The sequence below is a fragment of the Orbicella franksi genome, chromosome 15 (genome assembly GCF_964199315.1).
Source record: "Orbicella franksi chromosome 15, jaOrbFran1.1, whole genome shotgun sequence".
In the NCBI taxonomy this organism is placed as follows: domain Eukaryota; kingdom Metazoa; phylum Cnidaria; class Anthozoa; order Scleractinia; family Merulinidae; genus Orbicella; species Orbicella franksi.
The window spans coordinates 10012293-10032566 of record NC_138159.1 but is presented as its reverse complement, the minus strand read 5'-3'; the positions used below and the strand labels follow the sequence as shown (position 1 = coordinate 10032566).

General features: G+C 40.4%; 1 protein-coding gene and 1 pseudogene across 1 annotated transcript; both read left to right on the top strand.

The window, feature by feature from the left end:
* The first annotated feature begins 1162 nt into the window (after positions 1–1162).
* LOC145469205 (uncharacterized) lies at positions 1163–19153 on the top strand. Its single transcript, XM_081452899.1, has 5 exons — positions 1163–1358; positions 2134–2355; positions 13726–13896; positions 17751–18038; positions 19046–19153. The coding sequence occupies exons 1-5, from the start codon at positions 1167–1169 to the stop codon at positions 19151–19153; spliced, it is 981 nt and encodes a 326-aa protein (XP_081309025.1). The 5' UTR covers positions 1163–1166.
* LOC145470381 (uncharacterized) lies at positions 10530–11405 on the top strand (annotated as a pseudogene).
* Positions 19154–20274: the final 1121 nt, after the last annotated feature.

The following is a 20274-nucleotide window of genomic DNA, read 5'->3' as shown; positions in this document are numbered from 1 at the left end:
ACAAAACTCACTAACCCCCTAGGGAAACAACAACTTGAACTTTCGACTCTCACGTTATGTCAGACGTCAATTGCATGCTAATGAGCAAGCCATTGAAGTCGAGCTACGTTTCTCACTAGAGACGACCTTCACTATATTTAAGAAAAGGGACGTATAATTGCCAAAACATATCAGATTAACGAAAAGTAAAATTTGAACGCTTTGTGTCTCCAAGCTTTTAATTTGGCGCCACAAATGGGTCGGCCGCGATCGGCAACTCGCTCTTCGATCGCTGTCGCCGGTTGGGAACTAGTCGTGTTATTCACAACAAAATATGCTGTTTCTCGTCAAATCAAACCTAGAATTCTCGAGTTGCATTAGAAGAAGGCAAAGCGACTTTAGTATTGTCTTTGTTTTTTGTTAGCTGCAAAGACTCATGATTATCTTGTCGTTTCGGTAGGACAGCTCGGTTATGACTGCCACTCGTTCTGCGGGCTCAGCCACCATATGTAAGGGCGTCAAGCTAATCATTTTTTTTTTCTATTTGTGAGTCGGGAGTTATAACAAAACACTTAATGACTGTTTCCCTTGGGGCCAGTCATTAAGTGCTTAGTGTTTACTGCATGGCGGTATCTTTGCGGACTGGAAACTACCAAATTTACTGATATGATTAGCATTGGATAGGTGTAGATTCTTCCATGTAGACCAGCATCCAGACCGTATTTTCTGTGAGCATAATTATGCTGTGAGAAGGTTACAAGGTTGCCGTATTTCCTGTGAGGTTACAAACAAAACTTTGGGTAATTTCTGTGCTAAATGGAATAGGCAACACACTTGATGTCAAGAAAGGTAAATAAAACGAAGAAACTTTGGCAAATTTAAGTTCAGCCCAAGCAATCAACACATCGGATGAAGACGCAAAACAGACCTTTTTAAAGCCCAGAAGATCTCAGACGTCAACAGCACTCATTGTAAAACGAAGAGCTACTTAAAAAATTTTCTCAGTCAATGAACTGGTTAGACTAATTGATAAATACCTGCCAGTGAGCTCGACCTTCTTTCTTCCTAATTTCTCAACTTCCCATTCGGGAGCAAAAAAGCAGCATATTATACTGGATTGATTAGCAGTGAATGTTTGAGTTCGAAAAATGATGCCCTGATAGCAAGATCATTATCGTACGGAGCCAATGGAGAGTGAATTTGTCGAGGTTTTGAGCGAGTTGAAAGGTCATGTGATTGGAAAGAGCGGGATTTTCATAAAAGGAATAATGAAGAAATCAGGAGAAAGGATCAGTTCGGAGAAGAAAGACGAAGGCTTTACAGTCAGCGGTAATGCAGACCAGCGAGCATGTGCTAAGAGTCTTATTTTAGAAAAAGTGGTAAGTTGTCTGGAAAGGAAATTGTAAATAAACCCGACATGAAATGAATCAATCATGACCTCTAATAGCCAGTTTCCTCTATTGATGCACCGGTAGGGAATCCTGGTAGTTGTATTTATCATCCTGGACTGGATATTCGTTTTGATGAGCACAACTGACTAGCATGATTCCCGACAGGCGTGGTGACCTCATAGTTAGTGCGCTCGTCTCCAGATTGAGCGGTAAGGGTTCGAGCCCTGGTCGGGGGACATTGCGTTGTGTTCTTGAGCAACACTTTACTCTCACAGTGCTTCTCTCCACCCATGGACTGAATCTCATCCAGGGGAGAGTAGAAATACTCCTAGTCGCTTCATGCTACAAAAACCGGGATAAGCTCCCGTCTGATGGGCTACTTGGCTCGTATGCAGACTTTTTTCCTTACCTCCTTTTAAAGAATCGACCATTACTGTCTTTTTTGACACATTTCTGAAACGAAGTTCTTAACTGTACAAGCCAAAAGACGAACTACCAAAAGACTTTGCCACAATCTTACAAGAACCAACATGTCCACATCCACGCAGTTTTCGCCGACTGTACCATTTAACGTTTCCCCGATCCCCCACCCCCGGCTCACCATGGTTTCAAATTGCCCAACATTATATACACATAGTTTTAGCCCTGTTTGCTCCTCAGTGAAGGTGTAAACAACATTGTCAACATTGAAGAAGATAGCGCCAATGTGCACTCGTTTTGCTAAAAGATAGATTTGAAAGTTCGTTTTTTTTCTCTTCTATAGCAAGAAATTCAGAGATGGAGAACTACAACACTTTCCCCCGGTGAATTAGTGGAGATTCCAACTGAGTACAAAGGTTTAGTGATAGGTACAGGAGGAGATAATCTCCGGAATATTAGCACTAAGACAGGTGCAAAAGTGATCCGTAAAAACGGCGAGGTGAATATAGTCAGTGGAAACAAGCAACAAAGACAGCAGGTCAAACTTCACATCGGAAAATCAATCGTGAGTAACATTTCGTGTATATTCAATGTATAAATACGTATTTGAAATCCCAAAGAAGCGAGACGACACTCGGTTTTTTTTCCTTTGCCATTGCCCGAAAGGATTGAGCAGCGTTTATCACCTTACAAAAAGTAGAAGTAAAATGAGTGGTAAGGCGGACATAAGACTTAAGGACGTTCGCGCAAAAATTTTCTAATTTTTTAATTCTTACTGCAGGCAGATAATGAGTTACTTGTGTCAGAAATGCAAACAAAATTGGGGGTGACCGACTTCGTATCAGAGATAAAGCATGTGGAAAACTACTCTGATTTCGAAAAATTGGCGCATGTACTTCAGCATGGTCTACACGGGTTTATAGTTAAACATATCGAGGGTGAATCAACGGAGGCTAACGATCTCAGCCATATTTTGTAGAAGTGGGTCTGTTGCTTAAATTATTCCAAATGTTACCAACGTTTTCACAAAACTTAACCTTTCAAGAGGCATTTGAAACCGCCGCACAGATAAACGAAGAGCCAAAAAGAGCGGAATTCGATGATGTATTTTGCAAAACAATTCAAACATCTAGTCGAGAGATTTTCATCATTTTTTCGCTAAACGTAGAAAATCGGTAGAGAAAATGATCCATCAAAAGAAAAATAGGGGTCACCGAACGTAAAAGATCGTTAAACCCAGGCAAAGCTTTAGCAATGGCCGTCTGTCCTAACATTGTTCATTTTAGTATTACTTAGTGCGCGCTCGATGCATGACGTGGCGTGTGAATTTGCCTGCGCAGTGAGGATGCGCAGAAACAATTAGCGCGAACGTCTTTAAGTGCAGTACGGAAAGGAGGAATCAATCTAATTAGGTATGGTAACCACTAACCTTTCTGTTTAATAGGGTTACCAGTAGCACTCCCACAGTTTTTCATTCTTAATTTTTTTTTCATTATTTTATTTATTTATTTATTTTTTTTATCATGGACACGTTTACAAGGCAGGCAGGATTGCCCTGGGTAATCCTACCTGCCTTGTAACCCCTCCGCTACGGACAACTCGACTAAAGTCAGGTAGACACTCGGAAATAGGGTGAATCAGACATTCCTGTGTAACCATTCTTTGCGCTCGTAATGTAAGATTCCTGTGAAAATAGATAGGTAGATAGATATGGTTCAGGCAAATGGCGGGTTAATCAATTTTGGCTTCGAAAGACAGGTACAAAACCGACGTTAAATTTGGTGCTATTGATTTGGAAATACGAGTTTAAACCACGCTGTACAAATTCAAGACACCATTTTTGTGTTACGGGAACTGAGATGCAGACCTTGGAGACTCAAGCATTTGTAGCTATTTGTGACAGACTGTTTTTAGAACTTTATTTTGTTAATGTCCGAGCCCTCAGTTCAGACAACTCTTTTGCGTTTAAATTAAGTGCGACAACAAATAACAGGCTTAAAACATTGAAGTGACGGGTTTCAGTCACCCAGAAAAATCTAAAGATGACAATGAGTGATTAAAAAGCAGCCTCTAAAGCCCATTTTCAGCGAATAAGCGAACAGGTGTAACTCACAAAAATTATTTGTTAGGTCTATGATCAATAATATCACACTGTGTATATAGAGTGTGTTCATTGTCACGCAATAAAAAATAAAATCAAAAACCATTCAGAGGATAATGTCAAGAAATTTTCATATTATAGACGACAAATAAAGAGGACAGTTCTCCAAGTTTAAGGTATGTGCGTTGTCCCAAAGTTGAGTTATTCGTCGAAATGTTCCGCGCAAAATTATAGAGCCTAGTATGGAGCCGTCATGTTGGAGGACCTCCTTGCTACTTCAATATGGCGGCCGGAGAATAGCGTCAACATCTGGAACTTACTTTGGTTATCTAGACTACTGATTATCTGAACCGAACCAAAAAACAGTTACACAAGCACTTTTCCTAATACTTTAACTCCTAAAATGGCTAAAAATCACGAGATAAGTGTATATTTTTCGACAAACGCGATGTTAGCTTTATCTCACGCACCGCCATAACTCCGAAATTCAAAATGCGCTGGTTTCCAAACGAAGGACGCTATTTAGCTGGAAAGTTGTAAGCAGATATAAATTCAGTACCTCTTATGCCTGATGAGGATAAACTGACCCTTAGAGGCTCTTTAGTTTTCGATTTGAGAATTTGATGACGTCACCTGAACACACTCTATACGCCATGGGTCATATTGCATTCGTAATGCCGCCAACGGAGCAAAGCCAATGAAGTAAGAAGTGAAATCCAGCATTTGGCAACCACTTATGTCAACTCTGTTCACGCTAGCCTTCGCTAAATGACGTTAAGAAACTTAAAATACTGAAGAAACTCATAAAGAACAAAGACATCATTGTTCTAAGACTGATAAAGGTAATGGCGTTGTAGTGCTTGATAAGGTAGTCAACAATAATGTAATGGGTGATTTGTAGAGTGACCTGACTCTTAATTTAAGAAATTGCAATCTGATTTAACATTGCCGAGGAAAAGTCAGTTACAAAGTTCTCAACCAGCTAGGTTATATGGTTTACCTAAATTACATAAATTCAAGTATTCTAGCTATAGATTAACTGTTCCTCCTTTTAGACCTATTGTCTCCTCCATAGGCACTTATAACTACAACTAAGCAAAGTATCTTTGTCGTTTACTTGAGCCTCAGATCTCGTCAGAGTTTTGTGCTACAGATACTTTCTCTTTTGTTAGGGAAATTCAAGATTTAGATTTCAGTGAAATGTTTTTGGTCTCATATGATGTTACTTGTCTTTTTACAAAATTAATATTCCTTTCACTGAAACCATTGATTTAGCTGTCAATGCTAAATCAATGGTTACGGATATTATGGATTGATAAGTTGTGGCACTGCCAGCCAGCTGGAATTTATTAACCCCTTGTGAGCTTGGCGGATCGACAAGCAAATGTCTCGATGAGTCGAAGAATCTTCACATTCATTCTTTACACACATAGTCACACCATAGTTAACTATGATCGCACATGTAGTCTTCCAAACAGCTTTACACTACTGAGCAATGACTCGTGCAACGAGTGCCAATCCCGTCGGAACGAAGGAAAGTCAAAGAATATTTCAACGTATTACGTCATGGCAGTCGATACGTCGGAAAATTGATATTGGTCGTTGCCATATCGATTTGTTTTCAGCTGAGTGAGTGACAAATTGGCATATCCTGAAAAAAATCGATATTGGTCGTTGAAATATCGATTTTTTTTTTACCACAATTGCTACTAATCTCGCTGATTGGCTAATTTGCCGTTGTCGATAAGAGTCTAGACAACGCTGCTCGCGTCAATGTGTCACGCAATGCCTATTTCAGCTCGCACTCTGAAAAAAAAAATTTTCTTTGACATTGATATTACGGTAAAAAAAAAAGAACAACTCCAAAAAGTGGTTTAGCGTGGTCTGTACTCTTATCGACAACGATACGCGTCATCACTTGACTGCGCCTCGTAAGTCCACAACATTCCTTCATTTGCACTCTCTCTTGCCTTATAACTAATTACAGACAGTATAGATAATAACATTAGAGTACTGGCTAGCAGGAATAACCATAGGGGCTAGCGGAGCTAGGCCGCCAGTTGACATCAGCGTTAAATGAAAATAAATTACAGGTCAGTAAGATAGCACAAATTCACACATAAAAAGAAAGAGAAAAAAAGAGAGAAAAAACGCTATTAGGGAAGTCTGAAATAATTAAATTTATATATGAGTATAAAATATTAATATAAGAGAAGCACACAATGCTATAGCTATGATAACTAATAATGATAGATTCTCTACATATTATATGAACTATAAAAGAACGTATTATATGGCTTAGAAAGGTGACACAATTTAACGTAAGACTAATTTACCAGATCATTAGGAAAATGATCCAATTGCAATCTAAAATAATGTGAATGTTGCGAGCGTGGCCACGTTATTCGGTGGATTAAAACATCAGAGACAGCAACTGCAACTCAAGTTTTATTCGTACACGACGAAAACTTCTACATCACAACATGGACTCGTGTAACAACTGGTTATGGTGCAATGCATAACCTCAACCTGGTGTTGAGTTTACAACTACTTCTGGTCTATATAAAACACTTCCGGTTTACAGTTGAGTTTGCAGTAGATAGATAGATAGATAAACTTTATTTAAACACGATAATAATTAAAGCTAAAAGCTTGTGGGGTCGTGTATTTAAATTTAACTTTGCTAAAAATTTAAAATTACGATTAAAATGTTTAGATTACAATTCCTAGATTTACAATAAAATTAATTATTTAATTAATTGCTAACTAGAACTATTACTAAGTTAATCTCCTATATGATTACAATAAACTAACTAAAACTAATTGTATATAAAGTCACTTTGTCTGTGGCGGGTTGTCGAAGCCGACAGGGCGTTAAAGTTAAAATCTTTAAAATAGGCTCTATTTACAACCTGCTTTCTAAGGTCGAAAAAGGTTGAAAAACTTTTATGTTGTTCGTGGTATAAAACTATGTTCCAAAGGACAGATCCCTTATATCTAAGTGAGTCTTTCATAAATCGCGAGTTAAATCGTGGTATAGAAGAAAGTGCAGTTTGAGTTTACAGTTGAGTTTCTTAACATCCCCACTCAAACACAACTCGGGGTTTACTACATCAAGTTAACCTACTAATCTATCAAGTTTAACTCTGGCTACAGGCTTGGTGAATACATCTGCAACATTATTGTCTGTTGGTATGTAGGCCAACTCAAGAACTCCATTCTGGATTTCGAGTCTTACATAGTGATATTTCACATCACTGTGTTTTGATCTTTGGTGATGTATAGGATTATTAGCTAATGCAATTTCTCCCTGGTTATCTATGTACATACAAACACTCTTACAAGGGAGACACATTAGGTCACTCGAAAGTTGTCTAAGAAACTTAGCTTCTTGAGTAGCCGTGGCTAATGCCACATACTCAGCTTCATGTGGACAATGCTACAATTGTTTGCTTTGTACTTGTCCATGAGATCAGTGAACTTTCATTACATAACTTGAATGCATAACCACTAATACTGCGCCTATCATTAGACATAGCCCAGTCTGAATCACTGTATCCCACTAGTTTTGGTTGACTTGTCTTAACAAACTTCAAGCACCTGTTTGGAGTTCCCTTTAAATACCTTAGCACTTGCTTAGCCATCCCAAAATGTGACTTCTTTCGTTTTGACAAATGCTGGGATAAATATGTTACAGCATAACACAAATCAGGTCTAGTGCAAGTCATGAGATAGATTAAACTTCCAACAATTTCACGATACAAATTTGTTTTCATGATCACTTTCATAAGTTTCACTGGCTTTGTTTTTACCTGGTTCACATGTGACTGCTTTTGGCTTACAATCTGACATTCTGAATTTTGACAAAATTTTCTCCACATACTGATTTTGGCTCATTTCAAGACAATCACCTTTGCACTTGAACTGAATACCCAAAAACCAGGAAAGCACCCCTAGGTCTTTCATTTTGAATCTCACTATCAGGACTCTTTAGCCTCTTTCAGTACATCTGTGTTGCTACCTGCAATAATAATGTCATCAACCCACGCAATTGCAAAAACATGACCACCTTCAGTGGTCTTGAAATACACGCATGGATCAGCTAGAGATTGCACAAAACCATCCTGAGCAAAATGCCCATGTAACATGTTGTTCCAGTTACGACCACTTTGCTTTAGACCATACAATGACCTTCTCAATTTACACACAAGTTTCTCCCCATTGGGACCTTTTCTGTCGTAACCTTCGGGCTGTTCCATGTATAACTCACAGTCGATGGGGGCATTCAAATAGGCTGTTTTAACGTCCATCTGATGTACTACCATACCCTTTTAAAGAGCTAACTGCATTAACATGCGAACTGAGGTTATACGGGCAGTTGGTCAAAAAGTCTCGTAATAATCTACTCCGGGGACTTGGGAGTAACCCTTGGCAACAAAACGTGCCTTGTACTTTTCTTCCCCATTCGGACCTGGTTTTATTATATAGACCCACTTTCCTCCACTGAGGTTCGACCTTCTGGTAGCGAGGTGAGCTCAAATATTTCATTCTCCCATAGTGCATTAAACTCTTCATCCATGGCATCCTTCCAGTTACTGGAATCTGTGGATGAGATTGCATCTTGGTACGACTAGGGATCATTGGTTATTCTGAAGCAAACATCAATTGTACAGTTTGCAGCATCATCAACTGCATCATCCAGATCCTTCCCAGTTACCTAATCATCAAGGTATTTTGGTCTGACACGATCTCTGACAGGATAACGCCTTACATTGGCGACCTCATTTTCATGTATTGGCTTTTCAGGTTCTGGTTTAGCAGAATCAGGCAACAGTTCAACACTTTCATCAACATGGTCAAGCCTCTCAGTGAACTTGACACATGGGATTTTCTTGATAGTATTTTGATGTGTGTAATACACAAGAAATGGAGGGCTGGACATGTCATAGCCCACAAAAATACCTTTCTCAGTTCGAGCATCCAATTTGTTTTGTTCTGTACATATGCATAACACGCTGTACCAAATACATGCATGTTGGACAAATTGGGTTTGATACCTGTCAAACACTCATAAGGAGTTTTACCTGTTCTATGGCTGTAGCATCTGTTGCGTATATGTGCTGACGTAAGGACTGCATAAGTCCACAACTGTTTAGGCAACTCTGCTCCAATTAACAAACATCTAGCCATATCAAAGAGGGACCTCCAGGCTCTCTCGGCTGTTCCATTCTGATGGGGTGAATAGGGGGCTGATTGCTCATGTTTAATTTGATTTTTTAACATGAGGGATCTGAACTCTTCATTAATGTCTTCACCCCCATTATCAGATCGTAATCGTTTCACTTTGCCATAGGGTGAAGTATCAGCTAAGAACTACTCAGTTGCCCTAGTGGCATCACTATTGTTCTTAAGGAAATATTATACTCCCAAAGCACCTGAATAGTCATCAACAAATACCATTGCATACTTGTGACCTCCCTTTGATTCTTGGGTAATAGGGCCTGCTAGGTCACTATGGACCAACTGGAGGGGAGCAGCCCGACGATCTGGCTTTCTGTTTTGATGTTGTAACATTTTTCCTTGCACACAAGTGTCACATTCAGGCTTACCTTTTGTTGTTATTTTCATCCCTTCGACTACACCCTCTAGTTTGAACACGTCATTCATGTTGCAGTGCCCTACAATTTGGTGCCAGAATTTTAGAAACTTGGATTTGTCATTGAGAATGTGAGCGGTAGCTCCAGTATCAACTAATAAAGAGTTTCTCTAGTGGAATTAAAATTGTCCACAGTTACTTTGAATGCAAATGAAGCATCCTTCTCATCACACTGACTGTCACTAACAGTATTAATAGAGTCTTTCTTAGGACATACGTCTGTGTTGTGCGTCTTCGACTTGTAGTGGCTGCACCATCGGTGTCCTTTCTCCTTCTTGTCTTTGGAACGACATGCTGACGACTTAGGTCCAGGTTGACCACAGGAATAACATGTTATCAACTACTTTTTGCCGGAGGAGTTTTCTGTTTACAGTTCAGAACGATGTCTCCATCAGTTTGTGATGGAGTGCAGGATTTCTCCGTCTCCTCGTAACTCCTGAGTGCGGTCTTAAACTCGTGGAACTTCATCTTGTCGTCCTTCTCGTCGCGCTGCGAAACAATGGCTGAAAAAGTTTTGTATTCCGCAGGAAGACCTTTCAGCACCATGGCTACCAAAAGACTATCACTGACTGGCTCTCCGGCGGATTTCAGCGATGCAGCTGCAGTCTCGGCGCGTAGGACATAATCCGTAATGGACTCATCGTGCCTGTTGCGAGCGTGGCCAAGTTCTTCGGTGGATTAAAACATCAGAGACAGCAACTGGAACTCAAGTTTTATTCGTACACGAAAACTTCCACATCACAACATGGACTCGTGTAACAACTGGTTATGGTGCAATGCTTAGCCTCAACCTGGTGTTGAGTTTACAACTACTTCCGGTCTACATAAAACACTTCCGGTTTACAGTTGAGTTTGTATCTTAACAGTGAATACATATAGCTGATCATGTAACAAATAATCTTTGACAAGATCACTTTTTACTGATTCCTTAAAGATTTTTTTACTGACTCCTAAAAGAAGGCAACCTTAGTAAATCTGTTCATTTTCTGCTGTTTCACTGCCCTACAAAAACTGGAGGCATTTTGCGCTGTTCCACCCGAAATGTGATCGTCTCACACAGACGTTCTCCCGACTTCAGTACCCAGCGCAATTGATACAATCGACCATCGGTAATTTTGTCACCAAGAAAGTTTCTGGCGATCCAATTTCTACTCGAGCACGTAACGTGAATGAAGCGCCTGTCAGAATAGTGTTATCTTTCAAGGATCAGAGATCGGCCAATTCCGCGCGAAGGCAACTTGGGGAACTAGGCCGAAAAATTGGAATTGATATTCGTCCCGTGTATACAAACCGCAAGATCGGACACGAGGTCAAACCAAAAGAAAAGAAGCCGCCTATCATTAACCAGCAACGCGTTGTTTACTACAACAAATGTGGTTTGTGTGACGCAAACTATGTCGGGTACACGCGCCGACACCTCTATCAACGTGTTGAGGAACACAAAGAATCGTCTTCAATCGGGAATCACATCAAAGAGCAGCATGGAACAGTCCCAAGTGACATATATCGTGATTTTAACATCTTGAGAAATTTCCAAAGTAAATTCGACTGCCTGATCTATGAAATGCTCTTTATAAAGGAGCTTAAGCCAACCTTGATCAAATAGTCAGATTCAATCCGTGCAAAGTTATTTATATAGGGTTTTTTTTATATAGTATTTTATTATTTTAACACTTACACTTTAGCGTTTGTATTTACATAATTTATAGTTTGACATTCTCACGCCCTAATTTGTACTTATATATGTATATTTCATTCCTTTTTTCTTCAACTTGAAAATGATCTCAGAGAGATCGAAACGTCGTTTTTTACCGCTAGTTTTTATTCTGAAATGTTTTTCAAAAAAAACTACTTATAAAGTTGATAACTTCAATAAAATCGATAAGAATAATTTATAAATCGATACTCACAGAGTATCCCTTTATAAATTTCCGATACAATTCAGTTATTAATTTCAATTGATTTTTATCGATTACTGGTCTATTTTATCGATTCAACAGGGCGGCACTAATGACACGAGGCAGCCCAAAGGGCCTTTGATCATGTGGGCTCCAAGAGACAAAATATGATAAAAAAAATACCGATAAAACAAATAAAAGAATTATCGTATTAATAAACAATTTGTTTCAGTTTTGCTTTGGATAGAAAAAAATTCGAATGACAGCTTTTTACGACAACATTTTCGAAAATATATATGTCGCTACTGTCGCTAAAAAAAAATCCTTTGTAGAATTGTTTGCTTGTGTTTAAATTCATCCCAAACTAAGGAAAATTACTGTCAGGGATTTGAAGTGAGCTTAAAAGTTGAAATGATTTCAGTGGAACCGATAAACTACGTAATTCAAGTGAACGTAATTCAAGCGAAAATAAGTTTTGGCAATAAATTTATTATCGTTTGCATGTTTTATTTACCAGGTTACCTTAAAACTAGTAGGGTGACCTTACCTGACAAATTTTGCTTATAAACGCGGGCTATCCTTGAACCTCTTTCTAGGCACTGGGTACTTCAAATCACATACTTTTCACATTATAGGTTTATGTTTGAAATTGCTTTTGCTTTTTTGTTCCATCAGCCGGGAGCTCTAAATAGTTTACCCCTCGGCTCTGTGATCGTTTAACCACTTGACTCTCGTTGGCTAACATTGTCAGGTATAAATAAAGAGTTCAGTCGACCAAAATAAGAGCAAGATACACAGAAACCAGTAGAATATTTGTAGTCCTACTTGAAATAACTTTAATTAGGACTAATACGAGGCAGTCTGAAAACTTTTTGCAAGACGAATTGCGGCTGAGAGGATATAAACTCCGTTAATTTAGGCACATTTCATGGCTTACTAGTTGTCTAGGGAGAGGACAGATTCATCAGAGGAATACAAACGTCTAAAATACCGTAAAAAATGAGTCTTGTAGTCGTGTCGGACCGGCAATAACTACAGTCAATTTGTTTCTGAATCTAGAACTGAAAGATGCTGCCGGATTACCAACTGAATATGATACTCAGACCATATAACTATTCGTAAACATTTGAAATGTATGTGATGTGTATGACAAAATATGCGCGTATGAAAAGAGAGCTTAAGGCTAAAAAAGCCGGTCAGTGTAAAACGAAGACTACGGACTGCGGATTGCGGACTGCGGATTGCAGACTGCAGACCGGGGTAAATGTAGACAGGGTAAATGCAGACTACAGACTACAAACAATTAATTGTATATCGTGTTGCCATTTCCATTATCGCGAGCTAACCGTAAACAAGCCAGTAATAGCCAGTGTGATATTCAGGCTAACTGGAGAGCAAGAGACTGCCAAGAGACTTTCACTCCGGTTAGCCTGAAAAACGCCCGTGTTAACCATTTTACGGACAGCTGTCGATAATATAAATGTTAACTTGATACACATCTAAAACGTATGTAGCCGGCTGCAGTAAGCGCCAGCAATGCAGCCCTGGTCTGCGCTTTACATTTTACCCTCAGTCTGTATTTTGTCTCCGGTGTGCAGTCTTCATGACGGACCGTAAAAAGCACTATCTCTACACGAGGTTTGTGTTTGTTTACGAAACAAATATCTCAGCTAAATTAGCGCACCTGTCGAGAATTGCAACCAGACAGGATGCCAAGTGATGTTGGGCGCTTTGAATATGGAGCTAACGGAAACAAATCCAGTTGGTGGCAGGATGGAGGGCTTGTACTCATGGGAAGTGGCATATAATTAGCTACTCCTCTTCACCTTTTTATAATTGGAGTTTTCTCTCTCTTCATACATTTTTTCTTGATTTAACAATTTCGTTTAAATAACCAAACAGTACTCGGCCTCTCATCTCGAAATATAAGCAGTTTGTCGTTTTACGGGAGAACTTGCACGGATGTATTTCAATGTAAATTCGGCTTTATCAGTTTCACAGCACGTCATGGCTGACGCACACAACAAAAACAACTGAGTAATCATCAAATAAAATCTGCCCTACTGAAATCAGGCAACTGGATACACGTTATTTACTTTAATAATACTAATAATGTACTTAAATTCACTTTAATAGTTAAATGACAAAAATCAGAAAAATTTGGAAGACTCGTAGAAACCGAAATTCAGCAGCTGAATCGATCAACCTAAACCGATCCCAGCACAAACCAAGTCTTTGGCTTATTCAGGAATAACAAAAGATGCTCGATATTCTTTTCAGGTTGGAGCAAGACTTAGGGGTGAAGAAAATAAATTTAACAAAGTCTGTTGTTTCATCGATGCCTGGAACCTTACAAAGAATTCTGAACTGAAGCTGGAGCAAGTTTGGATGTGGCTTCCGGGATCGGAAGCACAATATCGACTGAAACCAGCTGAAGGATATGAAGTACAGGTTTGTATTTACCAGAATTTTCTTTCCTTTACTTTACTCTAGGGCTTTTTTTTATGGGAAAAAGTTGTCCTTGGGAGGTAAGCCATCCAGTAAAAGAGCTGCCCCTTCTTACCGAGCCAAAAATGGGTCCTCCCGCGTGGTATTTTAATACCAGACTTTTCCTTGGAAGAAGAGTCACATACGACGAATTACGTGCATGAAAAAAAATTGTTGCCGTCCAGTTCATCCCACCCTCAGAAGCAAATGACTCTTCACCTATGGTCATCCTGAGATGTTTACATTAAGATGGGAGATATAGAGAAAAGTCGTCACGGATCGGTCACCCTCGACGCCGAGCCACCTAACTCAAGAGCACTTTCCACGTGCACACATTTTTATGTAATTAGATTTAGCCAGTCCTAAAAGCGGGGCTCCTATAAAATACTAATTATTCACTCGACACCATAACCTTTAACCTCACCAATAAGCATTTCACCAAACCGAATTAATTGAAGAAACAAAACGAAGAAATCGCCATAAACACAGCATGCAAATCCAGTTTTCAATCATAAATTCTCCACAAAAGATGGCCGAAAAAAAAGACCTGCTAAAGAAACATCATCTTAGATTGATGATCATTCACGATAAAGCCAAAGCGTTTTCGTAAGAAGCAGATAAACTCCCTAAATTTCAAAGACGATAGTGTTTTTCACGCATTCTCGAAGCTCGCGAGAGTCGTAAGCAAAATGTTTTTTTGCCTTCAAGCCTAAAAAGAAGAACACATTTTTAGCAGTCTACAAAGCAGCTGTCCCTTCTTACACCCGTAGATGGGTACATTACGAACTCACAATGTGACCAGCTCTCAGTTGGCTTGATAGCTCGGTCGGTAGAACACTGCGCCGGTATCGCTGAGGTCATGGGTTCGAATGCCGTTCAGGCTGGAATTTTCTTTAGGCTTTAATTTCACAACTGTTTAAGTTGTTTGTAACTGCGATGATCAATCATGTCTTCATATCCTTCTCCGCAGTTCAAATGTATGATCATTCATATATTCTCTTGTAGTCTCAACTTTGTTTTCCTTGAGATGCTATTGGAACGCCACATGTTCTTCAATCTAATGAATTCACCTCTTGCTTTGGATTGACTGTTCTTCAGGTCTTTCATACCACCTCCTTCCTTACACACTTTCGCTCCCAAGTATGTGAACTTATCAAGGTCATCAATATCTATTTCATTGTCTACAATCTTTTCTTGCTTTCTTGCGTTAATCCTCATTACTTTCGCCTTTTCTGTACTGACCTTGAGCCCCACTTGTCTGGCTTCTTCCAGCTTTGTTGTTTTATCCCGAAACTGCTGTTTGGTAGAGGAAATTAGCGCTATATCATCTGCAAAGTCCAAATCATCAAGTTTCAATGTAACCCTCCATCTAATGCCGTTCTCACCATTTCCAACTGTTCTCCTCATTACCCACTCCATTATGATCAAGAACAAGAATCCACACATATTGCATCCTTGCTTGACGCCAGTTTTTATGTCAATTCATTCGCCTATCTCCCCTCCATCCACCACTGCACACTTCAAGCCATAAAACACTTTTACCATTTTCACTATTTTCTCCGGAATTTCATAGCTCCCCATAATCTCCCATAAACTTTCTCTGTGGATGGAATCGAAAGATTTTTCGAAATCTATAAAGCTCGAATACAGGGTAGCTTACCACTCGTTTGCCTGTTCAATGATATTTCGTAAAGTGAAAACCTGGTCTGTTGTTCCCCTGCCTTTCCTATAACCGGCTTGTTCCTTCCTTAATCGTATGTCAACACCCTTCCTTTTTCGATCTATAATAATCCTGCCCAGTATTTTCCCTACTACAGACAGCAACGTTATCCTTCTTGAGTTCTTGCATTCCTTTTTGGCAGTTTAACATTAAGTCCCTGTTTCCAAACGTCAGGATCCTTTCATGGTTCCATATTTCTATCATCAATTGATATATTTTCTCTGCTGAAAATTCTACGTTGCCATTTTTAAGTACCTTTATGGCTTCCTTAACTTCACCTAACGTTGGCTCGTTGACTGCAATCTCCTCAATTACTTCACTGAACTCGAATCCACAGTCTTGTTTATTAGTTACCGGATTTTCTGGTTCTTCTCTATTAAGCACTTCTTTAAAGTGCTCTGTCCATCTTGACTGCACTTCATCTTTTCCACTTAGGAGGTTTCCATTCTTGTCTAACACTGCTCTGCTTTACCTTGATCTGTCATTGCATAGTGTCTTAGTGAGCGTCTTCACGTGCTGGTTTCTTGCGGCCTTCTCTGCCTTTTGTAATATTGTCTATCCATTTTCTTTTATCTGCCTTTATCCTCCTCTTCACTTTCCTATCCTTCCTTACATATTCTGGCCTTAACTGTCTCTTAACCCTTTCTGAGGGTGTACTCAAGATCTTCTTATGAACGCAGTGAAATTAATAAAATGTCTTACAGCATAGCTTCAAATCACGAAGACTTAACAACTCTCAAGAAACTTGAGAAGTACCTTCAAAAGTTTTAGAAAAGGCGACGGCAGTTTCTACAATAAACAGGTCGCTTACCTCAATTAATTAGGTAACTGAATCAGAGTGTGCATCTTAAGGGCAGAAGCTTCCAGCAAAAGTTGTGAAGACTGAAGTGAACTAATCTTTTCCATCAATCCACGAATCAACTACTTTTTTCCCCACTGTTTACCGCTTTGTAATTTCACTAAACACACGAAACACGTTTGATTTCATCTCTTGTCGACTGGGTGAATCAGGTGGCTTTTCTTGAACTGCTTCGCAATTTGCGTGCGAATTTATTGGCAGAGGACTTCCTGCAGTGTTCTGAATAAATATTTGGGATATTTAACCTTTCTGTTTTGGTATATACTTAAACAATTATTCACCTCAGTGTTGGTGGCTGGTGGTGGATACTTACCGGGCCGCGAAGCAACGCCACTGGTGAGAAATATTGTTAATTATTTGCGCGAACGCGTGATTTGAAGATTATTTTAACCGATGGCTTTGCAGTCATTTTATCGGCGGAAGGTTTACCAGTCCTTTAGGGAAAAACGAGTTCGACTTCGAAGCAAAGCTTTACATAACCTTTTTGTTTTCTGAAGTCCTGAAAGCTGCATTAAATCCGCGATCTATTCAGAACACAGTGGAAAGGGCAGAACGCATATATCATATCTTTAGGTATTCTACACCAGCAAGGTTTTTATGGCTAGTGATCGTTGTACGTTTTGTAAGGAGGGAGCAAAAAATATTGCTTCACTTTCTCTGGCAATGCAATGTGACCCCTCATTTCTGGATCATTTGGATTTTTTGAGATCGTTTAGATCTTTTGGATCTTTGGGGATCTTTTTATCTGTTGGGATCAATTTCAACTTTGGAAATCTGTTATATCTTTTGTTTGTTGAAGGATCTTTTGGGATTTAGCGACGGCCCTGGAATCAAGATTGATTTTTCTTTTTAGTGTGCATTGGGCGTCGCCCTGAAAAAACAAAAATGCGCCTGCAATGTTCTTGTTGCCATTACACCTCTTGTAATCTCTTGTACACTTCTTGTGTGGTAGATAGTGTCTTGAGTCCATTCAAGATTTAATTTGGCAGTTTGAAAACAATGGTTTGAAGTACTGTTGCAAGATCCCAAAAGCTCTAAAAGATCCTAAAAGATGAGATCCGTCCAGACTAATCTCCAAAGAGCCGAAAGATCCCAAAAGATCTAAAATGTCGTTGCACATAACTCACACAGACAGTAGTGTCAATCATTAATATTCCGTAGCTTCTAATGAAGATTAGGATTTTAATTAAATACTACAACGTGCTACAACCAGGTGATGCGCAATGTGTTTTTGGTCAGGAATCTGACACCACCAGCGATGACTCAAGCCATGAATTACAAATCAGGAATGACGCTTTAGAAGCGCTTCGGAAAATAAAACATAAAGAACTCACAGAAAAATTTCCAAAGGCCGACATGTGGTGTCATTTTGGAACAGGTATCATCCAAGGATCCGATGAAGGTAATTTACAGGGTAATTTTAGTTTCTTTGTTTTTTTCTTTCTTTTTCTTTTTTTTTTTGTTGTTGTTACTGTATTGCTGAGTATTTCACCTCTCACCTTTACAATGAGAAGTTATTCTCTGCATGTTTGCATGTTGTAGGGATTCCTTCCGAGATTGAAACTGATTTTTAAGATTTAAAAATCATCACTAACTGGATTTAAAAATCATCATCTTTTACCTTGTCAAGAATCCCGAAAAACAGAGGTCAATTATTTTACTTTGTTTGTTTTTTTTCTGTTTTGGTTTTGCAATGGAAAAATTCAAATAATCATGTCTGATGATAGTAGTCAATAGCGCCCCTTGGGGCAGTAGCCAATCAGCGTGCAGGGATTGTACCACGTGACCAATTTTTTCCCATACATTCTCTTAAAATTGAAAATCCAAGATGGCCGCCAGGTAGGTAAAACATGGCGCCCGTGACGTCACAGCTCTTGCATGCCCAAATAAGGAGATAGACCGGAAGTGAATTTAAAAATTGATTTTTATTGATTACAGGAAGTAAAAAATTACATGGGTGAGTATCCGTATGGAAACGACATGAAAGTGTTCGTGTCAACGACGCGTTTGTCGAAGACGAGTCCGTAGCGTTTGGTTCGTGTGATGACTCTGAGATGTTTGGTGGCTGGGTTTCTCCAGAAGAAGTTGGGGTTGACGACATTGATGTTGCGTCGTTCATCCTCGAGAGGTTGTGTGAGTTCGTCGAGTAGATTTTGTCTCATGACGTCATAATTGAGTTGCCTGGATCCTCGTACATTGAGTGAGAAGCCTCTGACTTTGCAGCAGACTTTACCTTGGTGGGTTCTGTATCCGTAATTTTTGGGTCCAGCGGCAGTGAAATCGACGATGAAATCGCCGTCGTCGAGTTCGTTGGTCATCTCGCCCAGGTAATCGCCTAGCGGGACATCGTATTGACCTGGTTTGTGCGAGTAGATGACGGAGTCGGTGTCAAAGTAGAGAACTTGTTGCTTTAACTGTTCCAGGTAGCTGTATAATTTGAGCCGAGCCCAGCAGGTGGTGAAAGGGGCGACGAAGATGTTGATTCGTCCGTTGTCGGGTTGATTGTCTTTGAGTTCGGCGTGGACGACTTCTAGGGCTTCGTCATTGGCGATTCTGACTTGTCGTATGTCATCGAAGGGATTGGAAACGAGTTCAAAGAGTTGCGTGGCGTTGTAGACGACTTGGGTAGTGGGTTTGTGTAGGTTTTCGCCGAACTTGCCCCAGAAGGAGTTGAGCATGAGTTTGGCGGTGGCTTTGCGTCCTGGATTTTTCTGGATCATGGTCGGATCGAGAGCGATGCCTTCTTTCTGTTGGTATTGTTGCACGTACCGTGCCTTGTCTTCGGGGGTGTTACACCAGTTGGGGTAGCCAGCGGATTCCTGTTTGATTTTTAGCCAGGTATTCACGTAATCGGCGAACAGGCCTTTACGGCGTTGTTCTGGCGGGAAATGGTGGACTTCGTGTATTTTGTTGAGCGTGTATCCCGCGGCAACGGCTTTCTGGATTTCGGGTGTGCACCAGGTCCCTCGTAGCGTACGTTGCTCAGCCGTGTGAGGGCAGTGATGCGATTTCTCTAGGAGGGGTTTGATCGTTTCGTGTTCCACGCACGATCGGCAGAGGGGGAAGGTGAGTTTACCTCCGTGCCTGAAAGGTAGAACGGGGTGGTATAGTTCGTGAGGCGACAGTATGTCCACTTTGGCCATTCCGAAGTAGTGGTGTATGTCTTGATCTTGGGGGTTGACGATGACTTGCGGGTGTCCTATGGGGTATTCGCCTTCCTTGTTGGCCCAGGGGTAGAGCGACGTCACGTCGACGTACTTGGTTTTTTCTCCTTGGGCCACGTCGGTCACGTGATGCAGTTTGACAGCGTTCGTGCGCCCTCCGAAGAAGGCTTCTCGTGGCTCGAGCGGGTGGACGATTTCGAACGTGTCTAGGAACTTTCGGAGATCAGGGTCGGTTTTGACCTCCAGGTCCCAGTCGCATTCCCACTTGACGCAGAGCTGGTAGCCTTGGCGACTGAGAAGGTCGTGTTTCTTGAGCGTGGATTCGTAGACTTCGTGTAGAGTGCGATCGGTGTGGCAGATGGGATATCGGTCGCGTTTGATAGGGAAACAGCGCGGACATCCGTGCCATAGACATCCGTGGAATTCGTAGACGGTTCGAGTGGTAGGATCGTATCCGTCCACGAGTTGATTGGCTACTCGGACTTCACCTCCGTTTCTTACGGTGCGTATACGATCGCCTTGGTCGGGGTGTTGTAACAAGTGTTCTTGCCAGGCTAGCCATTTCAGGGCTTTGACGGACTGATTGGATCGGGCGCCGT

What these genes read in the sequence shown, in the direction of transcription:
- LOC145469205 (XM_081452899.1), top strand. Translation starts at nt 1,167, where the DNA reads ATGGAGAGTGAATTTGTCGAGGTTTTGAGCGAGTTGAAAGGTCATGTG. An exon ending in CTGAAGGATATGAAGTACAG is followed by an intron (nt 13,897 to 17,750) that starts GTTTGTATTTAC and finishes GTTTTTGGTCAG; the next exon opens with GAATCTGACACCACCAGCGA. An exon ending in TGAGAAGTTATTCTCTGCAT is followed by an intron (nt 18,039 to 19,045) that starts GTTTGCATGTTG and finishes GACGACTTCTAG; the next exon opens with GGCTTCGTCATTGGCGATTC.